Raw genomic sequence first — 22,418 nt, 5'->3', positions numbered from 1 at the left:
GCTCTCAGTATTCCTTGGACTTTGATATTTTCTCTCATTTTTTCTTGTACTCACAGACTATCTTCTATGCAAGAAATGTCCTCCTCCCCCACCTCAATGTCTTAGAATTCTCATCTTCCTTCAAAATTCAGCTCAGGCATTATTGTTAGTGCCTTCTCCTTGATTTACTTATCTGTGAATATCTTGTATCTCCTCCTCCTTTCCAAGTAGGATGCAAGCTTTTTGAGTGGAGTCATTCATTTTTGCTTCTGTATTCCAATCACATGCTCTCATATGCTTATTCATCTCTAAATCTTTATGAAAATATAGAAAGAGGTTATAATCTATGAAAAGGAAAAATGTTTTTTTGACAAATGACTCACTACAGCATGGTCACATCTTTTCAATTACAGAATTAACAAAATGGTACAGAAATTCCTCTTATTGATATTTATTGTTTGTTGATTACAAAAAAGCATTTGATGCAGCAGAGCCACACATGGTCACAAAGTTGTTCTCCATTGAGGATTCTCTCACACATAGTTTTTTTTTTATTTTGTAGAGTTTTCAAGGCAATGGGGTTGGTCAGATCTGAACCCAGGTACTCCTGACTCCAAGGCCGGTACTCTATCCACTGCACCACCTAGCCGCCCCTCACACATAGTTTAAAAACAATACAAGCTTTCTTGACAAAAACAATTTTGTGATGACTATGCACACCAAAAAAAAAAAAAGACATAAAATAGAGAAATGGCATTTATGCATTGAAGGCATTTCTTTTTTTATGCATATTTTATTTGTTTCCCAATTATATACAATAGTAGTTTCTACCTATCATTTTTTTGTAAGGTTTTGAACTTTACATTTTCCCCCAACCTCCATTCCCTCCCCCCCCAAGGCAATCTGATGATCTTTACATTGTTTTCATGCTATGAATTAATTAAAATTGAATGTGTTGAGAGAAAAAAAACATGTCCTTGAGGAAGAAATAAAATATTAGAAATAGAAAAATTATGTAGTGCATAAGACAACTTTTTAAAAATTGAAGGTAATAATCTTTGGTTTTTATTTAAACTCCACAGTTCTTTCTTTTTTTTTTCAAGGCAATGAAGTTAAGTGACTTGTCCAAAGTCACACAGCTAGGTAATTATTAAGTGTCTGAGGCCAGATTTGAACTCAGGTACTCCTGACTCCAGGGCTAGTACTCTATCCACTGTGTCACCCAACCACCTAGCCACCCCTCCACAGTTCTTTTTCTGGATACAGATGGCATTCTCCATCACAGATATCCCTGATCATTGCACTGATGGAATGAGAAAGATCATTAAGGTTGATCATCACCCCCATGTTAGGGTATACAATGTTGTTCTGGTTCTGCTCATGCAAGTCTTTCTAGGCTTCTCTGAAATCCTCTCCCTCCTGATTTCTAATAGAACAATAATTTCCATAACATATATTTACCACAATTTATTTAGCCATTCCCCAATTGATGGACATCTCGTGATCTCCAATTCTTTGCCACCACACACAGAGCTGCTATGAATATTTTTGTACAAGTGATGTTTTAACCCTTTTTCATCATCTCTATTGAAGGCATTTCTAATACCATGGAGGATTGTAAGGGACTGTTGTGTATGGTGTTCTCGAGCACCAGAGCATTATTTACTGGTTGATTGTAAAATGCCATGGGAGTGGGAGTGGACCAGGGACTGGTGAGGATATTTAAGCACTTGTATTTAGTTTAATAAATGGAGATCTTGGAGATATTAGAGAACTTGGAGAACTTTTTATCCTTGTCTCCCATCCCTTCAATATTTGCCTGTGTAAGGATAAGCTAGCTGGCAGGAACCTAACACTTCCTGAGCAGCTGGTCTAACAATAACATAACAGAGGATATTTTGTGCAAATTCAGAAAAGGTCTAAAAAAGATAATTCCTGTCATTGCTGACGTCCCCAAGGTGCTTCAGTTTCTGAATGATATTCTGTTGATTCAATAAAGCACCCAAATATTATAGGAGTTCTTTAATGAGATAAATGAATGAGAAAAGATAAGTCCAAGAATTAATAAAAAGCAAAAAATCTCCATGGATATAATAATGCCTATTGTTCAGACTATGACATGAAACAGGATGGCCAGACCATTGACTTAGTTATTAGTGTATATATATATTTGGGATAAAACTTCTGATAGATAGGAAGTTGATCCCAAATCAAGAAGGAGGGAATAGGTTGAATCACAATAGAATTGTATGGTATTTTTCGTTTCCCTAACATTTCTACCTTGTGCAAGGGTTCATCATTTAAAAAAATTTTAACACTTATTTTCCCAGGAAAACTCTATGTTTGCACACCTTGGTACATCATAATCTCTAACTAATTAAAGCTGCAGGTGATCCAAAGGTCAATAGAGACCCATAATGATATACAAATAAGCTGTAGCATATCTTCAGGGATGACCTATAATCACTGAGGAAATATATGATTAGAAATTGAAGTGGGCAGATAATATGACTGAGTGAGAAATGAGATGGACAACTTGAGAGCTTCCTTGATACTCTTGAAATATTATTTAAAAAAAGACAAGAGGAAGACCTCTAGCACATATAGACCTATGGAAGAATACAGAGGAAGAAGAGATGGAAAGTGGAGATCTATCCATTTAGAAGAGATCACAGATTCATGGAATTGTTTGTGGATCTGGCTAAAAGCTGTTGTTTGGATAGTCAGCATACACAACATAAAATCAAGAATTTGGAAAACCAGGAAATTAAAAAAAGAGAAATATTTGCAAGTGACTCTGCTTTTCATTCTCCATTAATTTGAAAACAACATTAAAAAAGATCAAGAGGTTAGAAATACTTAGGAGACTCCCAACAATTTGTTGGAAAAGGCAGTCTCTAAAATTCTACTGAGTAAATAGTTTGACAACTAGCTATTAAGTAAGAAGGAAGGAAACTATCATTTATTAAATGCCTACTACTTGTTAGATACCATGCTAAGCACTTTACAAGTATCTCATTTAATCTTCACAATAAGCCTGTTAGGTAAGTACTGCTATCATCCTCATGTTACAACTGAGGAAAGGGAAGCAAACAGAAATTAAGGGACTTTCCCAGGGTCATATAATAAGTGTCTAGAGCTTAAATTTGAGCTCAAGTCTTTCTGACTCCTGGAAACTGTGCCACCTACCTGGAGAGTAAAAAGGACTTTCTAGTCCTATGTCAGACAGGACTTTCAAATAGAGACATTGTCCTTAGTCATTAAGAAGTTGAAGTTCAAAAAGGTTGACTTAATATTAGTGAGCATTACTTATCTTTGTGATAGTTCTATGCTCCCAAGAACTTGGCTTATGGAAAGTGGTCTCTTACTTCTGTATCTCAAATGCTTCCACATGTACATGCTGTTTTCCCTGAATAGACTGTAGACTTCTTGAGTTCAATTATTGTTTTCTTTTTGTATCTCACATGATTCTTGGCACTAATTCAATTTGTATTTCTTGATAGTAGAGAAAAAGCCTATCACAGCTTCTCCTGTAGTCTGATATCCTCCCTTTTTAGGGAAGAAAAATAACTTGGGGTTTGTTCCTCTAGCCTTACGGCTGATTGTATGAGGGGTCTAAGTCTTTGAACTTAAGCTAAAAGAGAGATGATGGAGTCCAATGTGCCACGATTGCAGAAGATGTATCACTTCAGTTCATGATTCTAGCTGAAACCAAAAGTTGGAAGCAGACAAAAAAAACCCCACCAGCCCAAGTCTAGTGGAGGTATGCCTGGTAAGGACCAGAAATGATACCTACAGCACATTGTCCTCTATCATTATCTCTGAAAGGTCAGAAAGAAGCAATGATCCTCAAAGACGATATGACATGCTTCATCATGAGGAGCAGGTCAAGAAATGAGATGACATTATCAGTAGACTAACTCTTTGGCATCAGAGGTAGAAGGTGTCTTCCACATAAACCTTCAGATTACATGTTCCTTGTTCCTTGTAGCCATGATTCTTCCTGTGTCCCTCTGGCCATACATGTTCCTTAATATGAATACACCTTAATTAGTGTACCTATTCTTCCTACTGGTGGTGTGTATTTGTGGAGCAATGTGATTCAGGTTATAAGGGAAATGTTTTTTGGTACTTTTCAATTATCTTATTTCTTTTCTTTAATTATATGATTTCATTGTTTTGCTCTCTAGATAGTTGCTAAAAGAAAACACACTTGAAAGCTTTCTGTGGATGAAGGTACCCTTGAGGTAATCTTGCAAATTTGTTATACTTGGTGTTTTTGGGTTCTCCAACCCCTCACCATTTTTGATATGAAAGCAGTCTACAATATAATCAAAGCTCAATTGCTTAATATATGCTCAATATATGCAAAATAATTCATTTGCACCCTACTCTATTCCAAACAATATTAATCAGTTTGATGTTTTACATAAATCATATAGGGATAATTAGGTGAGAGAGGTTTTTATAATAGGTCTTTATAATAGACCTCACACTTTAATGTAATGTTCACTACTTGCTTATCAAGTTTTGAGGCCCATTGTGCACAACAAAAATAGCAATAAAGATATCTCCAATCTGTTTTACTCAAATTCTGTGTCTAAACCCAGCATCTGTAGGATGACTTAGTTCTTAGGACAATTTTCCAATTTATTTTTGTACTTCTCTACCATATTTTCTCATGTCCAACATACCGTCTTATGAGCACCTAGACAATGGAGATACTTCATCTTTTGCCAAACCTGGGACCTCCCTGCTAATGTGTCATTTTTGGCCCTTAAAAACAAGGTCTATCAACCATTGCTATTAAAACAATACAGCTATTTAAAATTATTTCGGTTCAAACAAATAACTACACAGTTTAGAACGGGGGAGTAAAGTAATACAAAAGGGAATGGAGATTTTTCTCAGCTTAGGCTGAAATAGATGAGTAATTAAAGAAAGGATTTCTTCAGTATAAGTAATCTGTGATATCCATTTCCCAGATTTCTTGGGAGCTCAGAGAGAGACTTAATGAGAAAATGAGGCAATAGGTAGTGAAATGAGACAGTGGGTAGAAATTAGTGAGTTATTGTTTTTTTAAGATAATCATCCATTTTGTACACAGAACACAAATAACCACCCACTCTGACTCCTGCTCCACACATTTTTAAATGTTGCTTGGTTAAGTAAGTATTTTCAAAGGTTTTCAGTAAGATCTTTCCCCTCCTCTCCATTGAGAAGGGCAGAGGCCATGTCTTGTCCCTACAGATAGGGGTCTTCCTGAAGGCAAAGGCCATGTTTTTCTAAGAATGAGGACTCATTGTGGGCAGGGTTGGTGTCTTATCCTTCAAATTGGGGGCTTCCTGAGGAAAAGTTGAAGACATCGTCAAATCTTCTCAGGTCAAATGTTATATCTGGACTTTCAGAATGAGGGGGCCCTAAGAGAAGAGGATAGTCCTTCTCCTCCTCCTCTTCTTGCTTCTCAAATTTTAGTACAATGCTCTGTTCCCTGGTTGTGCTTGCCCAATTCTAACCAACTGACCCTCCCGTTTTTCACTGACTGTAAGTGTCCAGATAGGGAAACCTTGGCCACAGAAAAGTAGTCAGACCTATCTTCCCATCCTCCCTTATATTTCCCCATAATGTTTTTTGTTTGATTTTCTCTTTTGCTATTATTACATCCTGTCTGCATCATGGTTATTTGTGTATTTGTTTAATTTCCCCTATTAGATTGTAATCTCCAAGAGAACCATGTCTGATATATCTTTGTGTCTCCCTGTGACAGCTCAACCTCATAACACTGAGCATGGTGTCCTGACTATGATAATCATATCTGCCTTTTCTGTAGCAAGTTAGGGCTCTTAAAAGACTTTCCTCCACCCCCATAGTACTAACAGGTAGGTAGGTCAAGGACAATTACCCCATTTTACCAATGAGATAATTAAGGCTCAGTAAGGTACTGGGATTTGCACAGCTTGGTAAGTATCAGGAATGGAATTTTAAACCCATTATCCTAATACTTAGAATTCAGGTGCTTAACACATTTTCTGAATTAAATCAAATTGAATGTGGTCCAAAGAATGTCTCTGATGAACAAAAAATAAGCAAAGAATGTCTCTTGGGAATTTAGGAGGGAAATAGTGTATGTTTTGGAAGGGGACATTCATTAGATAATTTTCTCTGGGAAAACAGGAGGCTTCTTGATTGACCAAGAGTGAGCTAGAGAGTGGTAGGATGAGCCAATGAGCTCAAATTCAATGAGCCAGGTGGACAAATCACAAAATTGGTGAGTATTCTAAAGAAGATAGTATCATTCTCCAGGACCACTGATGAGTTGGGCTTGTGGGACCCAACCCAGAGAGAATTATAAACTAAATTCAGCCTGGGATAGTTTAGTTAAGGACTAGATTACACAGTTAAGCTACCATTTAGCTTGGGACTAGATCTGTATCTTTAGACATGTACATATTTAACATTATTTCTATGAATTATTATTATTTCTGGATTTATGCATTCTCTTTTCCCTTGTGAACAAACTCTATGAAATGTACTCATGGAATCTAAAGTATAAGAAGACAGGATAGAAGGGAAGAGAGAGAATTGTGCATATAGGGCAATAATTAGCAATTCTTATGCTTAAGTGAAATTCACCTGAATGGGGAGGGTGCAACAGTCCAAGAGGCAGTTTGAGCATGTGTACAACTGCAAAAGAATAGGGAATAGCCAATCTCCCAGAGAGTATGGCCTTGGCTCCTGTGGGAGTTAGGAGAGAGACAGGACTTTGGGAAGGGAGACACATAGCAATGAGCTTTTGGCAAGGCAGGCCAGGGGATAGTTAATGAAAAATAAGGCATAGAGTTAAAGCTTGCTATAGGTGGAAAACTCAGCCCTGAGAGAGAAGGCATAATTCTTGGATGCCAGCAGCCTGAATACAAATTCCCTGACTTAGTAATGGCTCCGGATACAAGGACCAGAAAATGAGACAACAATGGTAGAAGGTGATCAGGAATTTGGAGAGGTGACAGATATCTGAGGCCAGGAAATCAAACCAAGCTCTCATGGTTAGGAAGATCTACTGGATTCAGGGTCATAGGGATCACAGATTTAGAGCTGGAAGGGGTCCTTGACATCATTTAGCCCATGGTAATTTTTGAAGTATTTGAAAGATGTAGAAAATCACTGCTAAAGGGTACCTGAGAGACCATCACAGATCCATAGATCCAGAGGTAGAAGGGACCCTGGAAGCAACTAAGTACAACTTATTCCTTTTACAGATGAAGAAATTGAGACCCAAGGGAGATTAAGTAATTTGCCCACCATCATAAATTCAATTGTCAAAGTCAGTGTTCTTTCCTCTATAACATAACACATCCAACATTCATCCATTGTACTATTACCTTCCATTATTTTTCACAAAGCAAACTGGGGCTCAGGATAAGAAAATGACTTACCCAAGGAGACCCTAATGATTTTGTTGTGACTCAAGATAACTTTTTCCTCAGTCAAAGGTAGGAGGGAATCTCTGCTTTATGTCAGTTCTGGATGAGGGGACGTGGGCTTGGACAGCAAATTTGTTTACATTTATTTGTTTGTTTGTTTATTTATTTATTTTTGGGTTTTTCAGGGCAATGGGATTAAGTGACTTGCCCAAGGCCACAGGGCTAGGTAATTATTAAGTGTCTGAGGTCGGATTTGAACCCAGGTATTCCTGAGTCCAAGGCCAGTGCTCTATCCACTGTGCCACCTAGCTGCTTCCTGGACAGCAAATTTGTTAAGGAAAAGGAGGATTCCCCTGAATGAATGCCTGGTCACGGATAAGGAGGTGACTATATATAGTTCAGGTAAGCAACAGCACGTGAAAGCAGTGAGAACCCTACCTCTGGATAAATGCAAGAGTATAATGAAATATCACTGCCCCCAGGCAAATATACAAACCAGCTAGGAGCTTAGGCAAAGGGATCTGGCACTAGTTGTTCTCCGTTTTTGCTCTAAGAATAATCAAAGGAAGGGTATAAAAAAATGGAGTCACAGTATACACGAGACAGTCAATCCCTGAAGTTAGTGATTGTCAGACTAGTCAATTCATTCCTGGAGATGATTGCAGAGCATCCTTGACATGTATTTTCTAGTGACAGACTGGAATAAGATCCAGGAACAGAGAAGTTCCTATATTCATGGGATGAGTTTGGAATTCTCTCCCTACATTTCAATTTGTGTGAATTTGTGAGGCTACCCTGGGGATTAGTCTTATCTCTATTTCTAGAGAACTGAGATCACTGGAGATAAAAGTCCATTAATCTCTGTCTCTGGATTGTAGAGATGAGTCAACATTGAGAGTAGGATGGTCAGATAAGAATGGGGATTGACCTTTGATGATCTCTGACCCTGAACTGAGTAAGACCATCTAGCTGAGGCTTTCTCTCTACAAGAAAATCAGAATACTGAAAGAGCATCTCTCAGTGTCTTCCAGACCCTAAATGGGCCTTTGGTGACCAATCTCTGCTGGTCCCTTTCACTAAAACATAGCCTCCATCACCATCCCTTGGCAGAGGACTCTAGCAAAGGCTAGATGATACTTCTTCTCCTCATCATTTGTGGGGTATATTTTCACCACTTCAAATGGAGGAGGGTGGCCATCTGGGCAGCTGCATCAAACTCTGGAATCCCCTGATCTCTTCTCTGAGCTCAGGACCAACTTTTCCTCCTGGGGAATAGAACTATGATGGGACCTAGAGTGAGCAGCGTCCTTCTCTTGCTGATATAGAATGGTGTACACCAGGATGAAGCAGACCAATGTGCCCAGTTTGAAGAAGAACTGAAGTCCAATGAATCTGGAGGAAAAAGGAATGGGAAAGGTCAATGGACTGTGGTCTTGAACTCCACTGAGGTCTCCCTCAATGCATCTTCCTGAATATGATCCCATTTGAGGGGAGAAGTGCACCCTAATGAGGGAAGAGTCTGAGAAAGGCACTATTAATCAAATCCAGTGGATCTATTTCTGGAAGAAAGGATTATGTTGTCCATAGCCTACACCCATATGCCCAAATTCTCCTGAGTCTTCTGTCACCCTCATCTTCATCTCTCCAAATCTTAGCCACACTTCAAGATTAGTTCCAGCCCCACTTATTCAAGGAAGTTTGCTTTAGCCACTGCAGTTCACATTAATCTTTTCCTTCTCTGAAGCTATTGAACTTGAAGTTGGATGGATGTTAGACAGTTTCATACCAATCACTTTATAGAGGAGGAAACTGGGACCTAGAAAGGAGGAGTTACTTGTCTAAGGATGCAGTTATTAAGGGACAGATATGAGAATGAAATTCAGGTCTTCTTCATCTTTAGCCTTCAAATATTCTGTGTTATTCCTAAATTCAGAAGACTATCCTTTTTAGATCATACTGATTTTGGATTCCTGTAAAATATCAATAAAATACTAAAAAATAACCCCAAATTCCAAGGCAAGACTCTGGATTAAGTAGCCTGAAATCAATCAGTTTGAACTTGGTAGGATTAAGATTTATTTGAGTCTCTCTTTGGATTCAGAGTCAGTCCAGCACCATGATGTTAGATCAGGAAGAGGCCTTAGAACATAGAGCATGAAAGTTAAAGGGTCTTGAAACACAAAGAATAGGACAGGGAACCTTGCAATATAGAACACTGAAGCCATGTTATGGGTGCCTGACTCCTAGATATCTCTCAGCTTCTCCAATTGGACTCCCTGCCTTGTACAACTCTCAAATAATTATTCTCTCCTAAGTCATTGACCATTTTAGAGAACTTCTGGACTTCTCTTGCTATGTGCTTTAATGGTTTCTCTCCAAACCATCCTGCACATAGTAAGAAGAGTTATCTTTTTTAATAGCTTAAGTCCCTTGTTCCCCATCTTCTTGAAACCCAACACCTATAAAATCTACCCTAAGTCAGAATTTGGGATTAAAATTCCTTTTTCTGGACAGCCTGAATAGTTTATTCTATGGAATCTTTCAAATCTTTCATTCTCCCACCCTCCACCCCGCCCTCCCTGACCACACACAGCCTGGGGAACTCACCGATGCCTGAGGAGATCATGGTCATAGTATCTACAAAGGGACCGCATCCCACAGGTATCAGCCCAGAAGACACAGGCAGTGTCAATGGCACTACCATGGAGCACAGGGCTGGGCATCCAGGCTGTTGGAGAAAATGTGGGTCATATAAGGGAACTGTCCAATTCAGGAGGCTCTCTGAGGCTTGGGCATCACTCTAGTCCTACAAATGATAATGGACAACCATTCTCTGATTCTTTGGGAAAGGGAAGACAGTGGGAAGAATTTGGATTAAATATTATTCCAGTAAATGTTGGCTGACACTGGATGTTTTTACCAAGAGACAGTAAAGATGCCTTCTCTGAGATCTATTAAGAAAATCACCTTTGTGGAATAGATGCCATCCTAAGGGAATGGACATTTCATAATCATAGCTTCTACCTATGATCATAAATATCCAAAATATCTGGAATATATAGAGGGCTTATCTTACCCAGTTCTCTTTGCATTAGCCCTAGCAGTTGATCACCATTAGGTGAGCTCAAAGTGAAACAGGGACTGGGGACTAGCCCCCCATTCAGACTTGTTACCAGTTCAGGAACTTTGGATTACTTTTCATGGTAAAGAGGATGGTAGAGGGTGAGGGACACATCAGCGTTCAGCCAAGAGGGCAAGAAGTTCTTACCATCTGCCTACTGTGTCCTCCAAACCACCTGCCATTTCCACATGATCTACCAATAAACTCTAAGGATTCTGGGGTGCATGTGATGGTGGGAATTATGGGCATAGAGAAATATTATAATTGGAATCAATTTTTGTAATCTTTTTGGGCACTTCACCTTTAATTTGACCCTGGTCATGTGCTTCACCAGTAGGTCAAGTTAGATGCTAGATTACGTAGGTCTGAGAGTATGTCACATCAAAGTAAGAAGGGGTTCATTGTATAGCCATACCTCCTACAGCAATCTCTCCAATACAAGATCCCAGACTATTCCCAAAATGCCACACCCCTCATGGATCCTGAGGGGGTATTTAAGGAGAAACTGGAGATTCTTGCCCTTTCCTGCTCCCTTTACCTCTCTAACAACCGCTGGCTTGACTAGTTAAACTGCTGTACCCAAAATCACATGACCTTTAAAGAACTCTTAAGTATCTCTCACTTTCTTTCTTTTCTGTTGTAATGACTTTTAATTAATCTGTGTTTTCTTTCCCCACTTGCACTCCCAGGGTCAGAGTCGTGAGTTCTTCATGGGAGACCAGCCAATCCTCCAACAACACTACCATCTGCTTTGCAGCTGTACTCTTCTATATTTGATGCTTTCTCCACTTAGAACTCATTGGCACCAAGGACTGCCCCCTTTTACATTTTTGATTCCCCAGCATTCAGCATAGAGCTTGTAAGCACTTGATACCCTTTTCCCTCCATATTTATGGAAACCCAAGGCTGGAAGGGATCTTAGAGACCACCCTGTCTAACCCCCTCATCTATAGATGATGAAAGCAGTAGAGAAACATCATGGGTTGATCCAGTATTGGAATCCCTGAGGTCATCTCCTCATTTTACAGATGAGAAGTCTGAACCCCTGAGAAGTGAAGTGTTTTGTTCATGGTCATCCAGATGCTCAATGGCAGAGCTAGGATTTGAGCCCAGATCCCTTGACTTCAGATTCAGTTTTCTTTCCATTGACCCATACTGCTTGCCATTTGTCTAGAGTCCCACAGAAAGCACATAGACATTTGAATTTAGGCAGTCTGATTCCAAATTCAGGCTTCTTCCATGAGATCAGACTTCCTGATCCCCCAAACACTCCATAACCCATCCCAATCCACCCTCCTTTTTAATCTTACCTAAAATTCTCAGCAACATGAACTGGATTCCAATAGCCAAAGACTTATCTTCATTCTTCACCCCCCTGCAAACCAAAAGCATCAGAGGAGTCAAAGGGACTGGAAAGGTTTATTTTGCACAAGAGAAAACTTAGGGGGGGCATGAAAACTACCTTTAGGTTTTGAAGGGCTGTCACAAAGAAATGAAACTTATTCTGCTTAGTCTCAGAGGGGAAATAGTGAGAGTAATAGAAGTTGTAAAGGGGAAGTTTTTAACTTTATTTATGGAAAAAACTTACAAATTACAAAAATTACAAATTGAGCCACCCACAAGTGAAAGGTAGTGGAGTTATGCTCTCCAGAGCACTTCATGTGCAAAAGTTGGATTATTGCTAGCATGAGATTGGATGGGCTTGGATTAGATGCCTTTAATTCTGAGATTCGGTATAAGGGTCTGACCCTCCTACTCAGTCCTGTTAACTGTATTGCCCTCTCTCTATCCACAGCTGGGAAAAACTTTGGAGATAAGTAATCTGTAGTTATAAGACCATAGATTTGGAGCTAGAAGGAACTTCAGAGAACATTTAGCCAATACTCTCATTTTATAAATGAGGAAAATGATCATCCATGGAGATCAAATGACTTGGACAATGTTATGCAGGAATTTAATTTGTTTATCAATTCATTCAATAATTCATTTATCAGTTTGCTCATTTGGAGATTCATTCATGAATTCTTCAGTTCATTTATCTGATTAAATCATTCATTCTTCAGTGACTCCATAGATTTATTCATGTTTTGTTAACTGAGTATTTATTGTGGGCCTCCCAGTGTAATCAGGAAAAAAAATCATAAGCTTAGTAGCTAATAGCCCATTTCCTTATCTAATATAAAACAATAATTTCCATTTCTATAAAGCTTCAGGATTTATGAAGCAACAGGGAGGTAGTAAATGCAAGGATTATTATCTTCACTTGTCAGATAAGGAAACACTTTGAAAAGTTAAGTGACTTATCAAAGTTCAAAGGGCTAGGAAATGTCAAAGATTTAGACCTTTTCCCACTAAGCTATATGGTCCATTATGGTCTCTTCTTATAGATATTTCTGCTACCTTAGCTTATGATTACAAAATGTGTTATTGATTCCATTCAATAAGCTATGTCTCATCTCTTACATTTTATGATGCCTTTGTCGTAATATGTTTAACTGTCCCATCACCCAATGTCACATCCCCCAAGTTGTGCCATTACCTCAGGATGAGCATGAAAGAAGGTGTGTGAGTGAGACTGGCCACAGCCCCTCCAAGACTGATGAGGAGGATGAAGGGAAGCACAAGGTGACCACAGGATGATTCACAGGAGCCAGAGGTGACTGAACTATTCCTAATTCCTGATATGAGGCAGCTGCAGTTGGTATAGATAACCTAGAAAAGAAAAGGAGAGTCCTGGAGGTGAGAAAAAGAAAGGGATTGGGGAAACTTAGTACACCTGGATGATAAATTCTGCATTGTCTTTATACTCTCCTGTACTTATATCAGCCTCATAGAGTACCAGGTATTCTTTAGAGGTGATTCATTTGATCTTTTTCTTGGTTCCTTGTACTCCTTACTAAATGCCTCCAATCTATGAATCCAATCTCCAGCCCTGACTCCCAGACACCCCTGGTCACTATTTTTTTTGTCCCTGATCCTGCTGGATTTAAAGATATGCGTCTTTCCACCACCAACTACTCCCATTATTTTTTTCCTTCCTTTGATACTACTACCATAATCACATGTCTAGTTCCAGGTCCCATTTCTTTCTCTACCTTCTCCTCACTGTCTACAGATGTGCTAAGTCTTGAGAGTAGATTTTTAAGGGTTCATTCACAAGGGACAAGGAATATTCAATTCAGAAATATAACACACCAAAGAGAGAGTAGAAAATAGATGTGAATAAAAGGAAACTATCTACTTTCTGACCAAATGATTCTTATATTTTCTAATTAGGTTAGATCCTTTTCAAAATAGGTCAGAGTCACAGACTATTCAGGGGACCTTAAAGGGCATATATAGCAACCCGAACAGAATCCTTTGTAATATTCTTGACAAATAGTCATCTATTCTCTACTCAGAGACCTCCAATGATGGGATGTCCACTTCTGTGAAAACTTATTGTATTTTTGCATTGTCTAATTGTTACAAAGTTTCTCCATACATCATACCCAAATTCCTTTTTCATGTTCAAGCCCTTTGGATGCTTGAAGGTCCATATTCACCTCCCTGTCAATGGAACATGCCATGCTCTGAGACATGCCCAAATGCGAGTTTCATTCACCTGCTTGGATTCTTTAGACTTAACTCATTGGTCTAATCTAAAGTCCTAGTTCAACAATGAACCCGGTGGTCTGTTCTCCATCCCAGGCTACATTTTCTCTACATTAAGACAGTTGAAAGTCCATCTGATGGCAAAGCAGGTTTGTGGCACCCTACTCATAATGTTACATAAGCATTTAACTTATGAGCTATCTCATCTTCCACCCAAAGTGAGGGAAAAATTAAATAAGAACCATTTCATATTTTCCTGTCTCCCAAAATTCAAACTAATTTGATTCCCCTCAAAAAGGCTCAAGACAAACACTTCATTGCTCTCTCTCTCTCTCTCTCTCTCTCTCTCTCCCTCTCCCTCTTCCCACCTTCTTCCATGTCCTCTCCCCATACCTTGTCAAAGCTGTATCTGAGCATCTTACTAAAAAATCTATGTCAAGTGATCATCAAGCTTCTTCTTGAATGCTTCTGAGGAGGAGGAAGAGCTCATTATCTTTCAAGGCAACTTATTCTTTTGAATAGTTCTGATTGATAGAGCAAGAATTTCCTTTCATTGAGCCCAAATCTGCCTCCCTAATATTTTCAATCCCTCTGATGTGGACACAGCAAAGCTAATCATTTTTCTATATGATAGTCCTTCAAATACCTGAAGTAAGCATTTTGTTCTCAAATTAAAGTACTTGGAGAGACTCAACCTGCCATGATCCCTTTGAGCTACTCAGTATGCATCTTTTGCACCAACTAGACCAGTTTCCTTCCTTCCCATATTCTCTCCTTTTTCAAAATTTTCTACATTCTTCAAGGCCTAGTTTAAGTTCCAGCTTCTCCTGGAAGTTTTTCTTGGACACCCTTACTCATATTGGTTTCTTTTTCCTCCAAACTTCTACCAGTCCATATTCCTATTTTGAGAATCAGATGCTAGGACTTCACATGTCCCTGGGTTAACAAAGAGGTAGGAGCCCAGACATGTTCCACTGTGCTAGAAAGATTTTTAAGAAATATAATCCCAACAATGCCTAGGAGCAATAAAATTAATCATACCCTTTGACCCAGCAATTACAACACTAGGCCTATATTCAGAAGAAAGCATAAAAAATGGGAAAAGTCTCACATATTCATGGCACCTCTTTTTTGTAGTGGCAAAGAATTGGAAATTGATCAATTGGGAAATGACAGAACAAGTTATGGAATGTTATGAATGTTATGGAATACTATTTTTCTATCAGAAACCATGAATGATCAGACTTTAAAGAGCATGGAATGAATTACAGGAACTGATGACATGGTACACATTAACAATAACGTGAGTTGATCAGCCATGGTGGATATAGTTCCTTCCAAAAGTTCAAAGAGTTAGGACAATCCTATTAGATTGGCTGTGGACAATGTTATCCCCATCTAGGGGAAGGAAAAACAAAACCAAATTTATAACAAGCCCAACAGAATCTGAATGAACACTACATTCACTTAAAAAAATTTTTTTCTTATGTATTTCTTTCCTATCTCATGATTTTCTTTCTTTTCCCTTAATCCTAATTCCTCATAACAGAAATGACTAATCTGTAAACATGTTAAATACAAATGTGTATGTATAATATTCACCTAACTGTTCACCCCTGAGGGGAGGGAGGGTAGGAAGGGAAGGTGGAAGGAAATTACATAACTTAAAAATATTCATATGCATGTGGATGAATGTTGAAAACTTTTATAACATGTAATTGGAAAAATAAAATATCAATTGAAAATAAAAAAGAATATAATCCTGTAGATAAATTATCTACTTTCTGGTGGTCAGTTTATCTTAGTGTCATCAGAACATAAATTTAGAGTTGGAAGGAATCTTAGAAGCCCTCATCTCCAATCACCTTATTTTACAGATGAGGAAACTGTGGTACAGAGGTTAAGTGATTTCCAAATTCATATAACTAATGACTGACATGGGATTTGAACCCAAGGATTCCTGACTCTAAAGTTAGATCTTTGCATATACAGAGAAACTCATCACCAGAAACCTCACAGTGAATTCTATATTCATGGAAATTCATGAAACAAAGAAAAATATAAAATTGTTCACAGATTATTGGAGTTGCCTTCTTTCTGTAGTGGCAGTGACTGATCAGTAAAAGGATTACTAGATGATACAGAAAATAGAGAGAGGGCTTGGATTGAAATTGAAGAGATGCCTGTGACCCTCATCAAATCATTCAACCTCTTTCAATCTCAGTTTCCACATTTGTGAAATAGGGATAATAGCACCTACTTTCCAAAGTTGTGAGGAACTCAGAACCATACTTCTTGAAACCATTTTAACATGGTAGAACTTGCCTGAGCTTATTATCCAATGGCACAGTCTTTGTTAATATAAGTATATTATATATTACAGTATTATATAATTATAATTATGTATTATGTATATTATATTTATAAATGTTAAAGCATACACACATACACATATATATAGACTCTATAAACCTTAAAGTACTATATATGTACATATATGCTAGCTATCATCATCATCATCATCATCATCATCATCATTATCACTATCATCAAAGGGTGGCATAGGGTGCTAAGAATCACACCATTTTTAGACCACTTCTTAACATTAGTTTATCTATTAATGTTCTACAAGTGATATTCTTGTCTATTGAATAATGAACAAATGTACCATTAGAGAAATTGAAGCCTATCAATTTGACATCTTCAATACTATAATTAAGACAGAAGACCACAGGAAGTCACAGCTATAAGGAAGGCAGGCTCACAATTTCTTCTTAGAGAAGCAAATAAAGGAACTAGTGAAACTATTTTTAATGTTCATCTAAAGTCAAGAAAAAATGTTTCCAAGAAAACTTGGTCATCTTGTATTATAGTAGCCTTGTCAAATATTTGCAATAACTTCTGTGCCAGCATTTATTGTAAGGGTTCCCACTTCCCGTTAGCTATTACCATTGAAGGAGAGAGAGGAAGAAGGAGAGATCATGAAAGGGGACTCACTGAGCCTTGATTAGGACCAGGATCACCCTGCAGGCCTGTGCAGCCAGCCTGACAGGGACTGACATATTCAGTGTCAGTACTGGTGTCACATACAGGGTTGAAGTCACTTTTGGAGCACGAACACAGCTGGGTACAGTTTAGGAAGTCACCATTTTCAGGAAGAGTGCTAGGAAGAAAGCAAGGTCACACAATCAGCTCTTCTCCCATTGGGAGAACTGACTACTCCCTCCCTTCCCCACCAATTTCTATCTTTCCAACACTAGTCATGGTATTTCCCAAAGTCTTTTGAAATAAATGACTGATTTAAGGGATCTTGGGGTTGGGTCTTCGTGTGGAGCTAGCAAAATATCTGAACACATAAAAGACGCTTGATACTTCTTTTTTTTTTTAACAAGGTAGTGGGGTTAAGTGACTTGCTCAAGGCCACACAGCTAGGTAATTATTAAGTATCTGAGTTCAGATTTGAACTCAGGGACTCCTGACTCCAGGGTTGGTGCTCTATCCATTGCGCCACTCAGCCGCCCCCACTTGATACTTCTTGAACTGAATTGAGGTTTGGCTAGTATTTCAGGTCTTCTGAATCTCTGTAGCTCATTAGGGGATCTTTCATGAGGTATGATTAGAGTTTGTATACAAGAGAGCCTGGTGAACCTTTTGTTGGCAAAGGTTTAGGGTAGGCACTGTGAAGGAACAATGGAGGAAGAAGCCAAGCCTTTGCTTTCAGACAATCTCTAGGTGGAGGTAGGAGGCATAGCCCCTCCCCTCAAGGAACCTATGGTTTGAAAGACAGATGTGATCTCTGTTTTCAGAGGGTCTTTATCAGAGATGACAAGATCCTGCCCCACAAAAGTTCTGAGTCTGAGAATTGGTGAGAAATGGAAGTTCCTCAAGGAATTCCTAGTCTGAGTCCAGAGACTGAAGGAGAGATGGAAACTGCACCCTGGACATGGACATAAAATAGAAAAAATTAAGGAAAGAATAGAACATAAATAATCTGTAAATTCTGAAGTAATGCCTAGTGAAGGAATAAATAAGGCTAGTGAGGTTAATCAGGGAAGGCTTCCTGGAGGAAGTGATTTAGAAGGCAAATATATCAATGGGTAAAAGAGAAAGGTGGTGTATGTATGTCTGAATAGTAATGAAGATGGGAGGATGGGAGGGAGCCCTGGAGATGGAGGGAAGACAGATAAGCAATCCATCTATCATAGGGACACAAGAATAAGGCAGCAGATTTCTACTTCATAGAAGAAAGAACTTCCTAACATTTGGAGTTGTCTCACAGTGGGACAATCTCCCTCATAAGATTTTGAGCTTTCTGTCATGGGAGTTATTGAACTACTTTATGATATCCTTGTTATAGGCTGGACTTATGCTCAGGATTGTAAGGAAGGAAGGGGGTGGAAGAAGAAGGAGAGGAGAAGATGAAGTAAGATAAGAAAAAAGAGGAGGGAGAGGATTAGGTGGAAGAGGAGATAATCTCTGTCTCTAAGGGGTTCAAGGTTTGGTATTCAAGTTCTCTAAGAGGAATCATGATTTGAAGAGTTATGATTCTTTTTCTTCTTGGTCCCATAGAACAGATCTTGGAATAGTGAATAGAAGTCATAGGGAAGAAAATTCTCGTTCAAAACAAGGAAAAACTTCCTAGCAATCAAAGAAATCCAAAACTGTAATGGATTACCTCATGAGGTAGTAAACTCCCTATCACTGGAGGTGTTCAAGCACTGGCAAGGTGACTAGCTATTGTTGGGGATGTTATAGGAGTTAGATGGTTTGTTAAGATGCCTTCTGACTCTGAGATACCCAGAAATTCTGATGAACTCAAAGAGTTTGGGATGAAGATTAAGGGGAGATCAGATTAGGAAATCCAGATTCTCCAAGTCCATGAGATAATAGAGGGAGAGGACCAGGGATTCAGTCAGGAAGCTGAGATGAAGATGATGGGCAATGACTGGTGATAATATTAGTATTAACTAGAAATTTTGGCACCCTGGGACAAATTCAGTTGAGTCAAATTGGGAGGTTGGGCTTACAGATGCCATTCCTAGGTTGAGGTAGGATAGAGACAGAGGGCATGGGATTTAAAAAAGTGGAGGAACTGGGAGGCCAGGGCATCTGAAGAAGGTAGAAGCTGAAGTGTAAAAACCCATGAGCCAAATGCTGAACCTGTTAGGGAGGACATTGGGTGATTTCAAGGTGATAGGTGATGATGGCCACAAAGTCCCAGATATGTCAGAGAGAGTTTTGAAGGAGAAAAGATTTAGAGGGATTATTGACTATTAATGGCAGTGCGAGACTCTGGAAGATTATGACAACTCTTCTTCCTGGTCTGATGTCAGGGGTTTGAAAATAAAAGAGCAGCTAGCTTTGGAGAGAGCAAGAGTGTGGGGGTTTCATAAGAAAGCTTCAGTGAGCACAAGAAAATAGACAGCATATGAGATGAAGGAATGATGGATGAAGGGGAATTGTTAACAGATGAAAGTTCCAGAAGACACAGTGGAAAGGGAGAGAAGAGGAAAAGAGAGAGAATGAGGAATTTGCAACTGTTGAGGGTTGCATTCTATACTGGCCTCTTCTGCTTCTGCTCCAATAACATGTTGATGGATGTTATTGGTACCTAGGTCAGGTAGAGAAGGGGAGTAACACAGTGGACATTGGACCTTGGATGGGGGTAGCCAAAGGGTGGGTAAAGGAGCAGGTCAGTTGAGTGGGCAATGATTCCTGCCAAATGTCTAACACAACAAGCCCTGAATATCCTTAGTTAGTCCTAGTTCTGATCATACCTTTGATTCTTTTAGAACCTCAAAGTTTGCAAAATATAATAATTCCTTGAAGAATGTCGTGCAAGATTTAATATGCCCCATTTTCTAGACAAGAAAATGGAAGTTTAGAAAGGTTTGTCCAAAGTCACACAGATAAGAAGCAGGAAATTCAAGGATTAACCCCCTGGTCCTGGAGTCCAAATTCACTGTCTTTTGTCCTTCCCAAATAACAAGTCTCTTGGGAGACAAACTTGGTGTTGGGGTCAAAGGGAAGGTGAACTGCTACCATCCTGTTGCTATGACACTCATCTAGGGGCTGTAGTAGAAAAGGTAGAGACCCAAAATACTAGCACAGAGCCTTCTTTCTCTTGAGAAAAAACAAAACAAAAAACTTAAAAAACTGTTGATGTGACTAAAAATGTCTTGGCATGTCTGACACAAGGGGTTGGGGGCAGAGGCTGGAAAAACTTGGCTGCCACTTTCTGTGTGGTGGGACCAGAGCCAGGTGACTCTGGACAAGGATATGGATGCTGCCCAGGGAAGGGGAGTTTTCCAGAGCAATCTTTTCCAGGGCTTTCAATGAGAGAGGCAGGGCAATAAAATTGGAGAAAAACTGAAGGAAGGAGGGTTTTATCTTGGCAGTGTTCCCTGTGAAACTATGCAAGCAAATCCCATCTCTTACCCAGGTCTCAGTTTCCTCCTGTGAAAACTGAGGAGCTTAGATAAAATGATTTTTAAATTCTAAATTCTCTGACCCATGATCATAAATATCAACCTTGTGGTGGTTCCTAGCAATGTATAAAGTCCAGGGCATCCCTAAGACATGGGAGGAATTGGACAGATTTTTGGAGGAGTTTGTGGATATGTGTCACAGTCAGTCAGTCAACACACATGGATGAATTGATGTTTTCAATCAGTGGTTGCAAGGAGTAAGCCTAGTGAATTATATCTTTATATAGGAGGGACATTTTCTGTGATAGAGAAGATAGAACCCCAGGAGTGGCCAATAGAGAGAGAAGAGCTTTTTGGAGGAATCTAGGAGACAAGTTAAACAAATATCAAGGTTAAAACATACAAAATAAGGGAAGATAAAATACTTAACACTTAAAGTCATTTGATGTCTCATGTTCTCCCTGAGACTGAGGAAAGAGGTGGTCCTTGAATTCAGGGACTTTGTTTCTCATTTAAGATTAGAGACTGCTAGAAGGGTAAGGGCTATATCTACCTCTCTCCCCTTAGACATGGGCACTTTCCAATGTACTCAATGTACAATATTAGAGAATTGGGTTTACAACACAGTGGATCCACAATTGGCTCAAAAAGTTGACTGGTCAAGGTAGAAGGAGAAAGCAGGAGAATGAAGATTCTAAAGGGAAGGAGCCAGGGCAGGAACATCTTAAGGATGGGGCATATATTTCTATGTAAAATACTGTGTCAATTAGGTACATTAGATAGAATGTTGGGCTTGGAGTCAGGAAGATCTGAATTCAAATTCTTTGCAAGTCATTTAACCCTGTTTGCCTCAGTGTCCTCATACGTAAAAGAACCTGGAGAAGGAAATAGCAAACAATTTCAGAATCTTTGCCAAGAAAATCTCAAATGGGGTCACAGTGAATTGGGCATGACAAAACTAAACAATATTAGTTTTATTTTTATCAGGATCCCAAACTCTTAGGGGCATATTAGAAGGGGGGAAAGATGGGGATGGTTGGGGACAGAACATGAAAAACAGCTAGAGAATTTTAAAGGTGAAATGGAGACCATAAGTATGACCTTGGGTCAGTCACTTTTCCTTCTTTCTGTAAAATGAGGTAATTAGATGAGATAATACCTGAGGTTATCATTAGTACTTTATATGTTCTAATATTAGTACTTTATATGTTCTAATTCCATGCTCTACTACAACTTAGCACTGATATTCTATGTTCTAGGAGTTCTTTCAATTCTGACATTTTATATTCTATATTCCAAGGTCTTTCTTTGTGCTGAAATTCTATATTCTACAGTCTAATGCCTCTTTACTGCTCCTATGTTCTTTGTTCCAAGGATTTTTGAAATTTTGGCATTCCTTGATTCTTGGATCAGGGTCAGGGATGTTTGGGAAATTCTATTCTGTTTTCAGAGCCAAATAAGAGGGCCCCCAAGGGATTTGGAATTTCTAGAGAAGACAGAAAAGTTGTCCGAACAGTTATATCAACAGCTGTCTCAACAATTTTCAAGTGCCCAAGAAGACAGACTGAAGACAGATTAATGGAAAGGGAGGGGAGGGGTGGGTAGAGAGGAGGTTGCTGAGGACCAAGTTGACTGGAAATGGTGAGAGAGAAAGGACACTTGGTCCTCTCTGGTAAAGTGGAAGACAGGGAGAGGGCTGATCTCTGATGCTCCCCTAGGAACAAGAGCCCCTCAGCATCATCAGGCCTGAGACCTTTAAACTAGTTTTCACTCTGATATGATCAGGGGGAGGGTTGAGACCAGTGCCCTGACACAACCCCCAATTCTAGAATGTTAGGCCCTACACCTGAATTTCAGAGGAGATCTCATAGCCCC

The 22,418-nt window shown here is 39.1% G+C and overlaps 1 protein-coding gene across 3 annotated transcripts in view; it reads right to left on the bottom strand.

Moving 5' to 3' along the window:
* Positions 1–420: 420 nt before the first annotated feature.
* SLCO2B1 (solute carrier organic anion transporter family member 2B1) overlaps positions 421–22,418 on the bottom strand; it is a 93,334-nt gene continuing 71,336 nt past the window's right edge. For all 3 annotated transcript variants that reach the window (XM_074216877.1, XM_074216880.1, XM_074216879.1), the window contains 5 exons: positions 17,113–17,278; positions 13,061–13,233; positions 11,832–11,896; positions 10,008–10,128; positions 421–8,792 (listed from right to left, as the gene is read on the bottom strand). In XM_074216877.1, the coding sequence (XP_074072978.1) occupies positions 8,612–8,792; positions 10,008–10,128; positions 11,832–11,896; positions 13,061–13,233; positions 17,113–17,278 (706 nt within the window). In that variant the 3' untranslated portion in view covers positions 421–8,611. The remainder of the gene's footprint in view (positions 8,793–10,007; positions 10,129–11,831; positions 11,897–13,060; positions 13,234–17,112; positions 17,279–22,418) is intronic.

The sequence above is a fragment of the Macrotis lagotis genome, chromosome 1 (assembly GCF_037893015.1).
Source record: "Macrotis lagotis isolate mMagLag1 chromosome 1, bilby.v1.9.chrom.fasta, whole genome shotgun sequence".
Classification (NCBI taxonomy): Eukaryota; Metazoa; Chordata; class Mammalia; order Peramelemorphia; family Peramelidae; genus Macrotis; species Macrotis lagotis.
The sequence above is the reverse complement of the archived record's forward strand: the minus strand, read 5'-3'. Positions and strand labels throughout refer to the sequence as shown.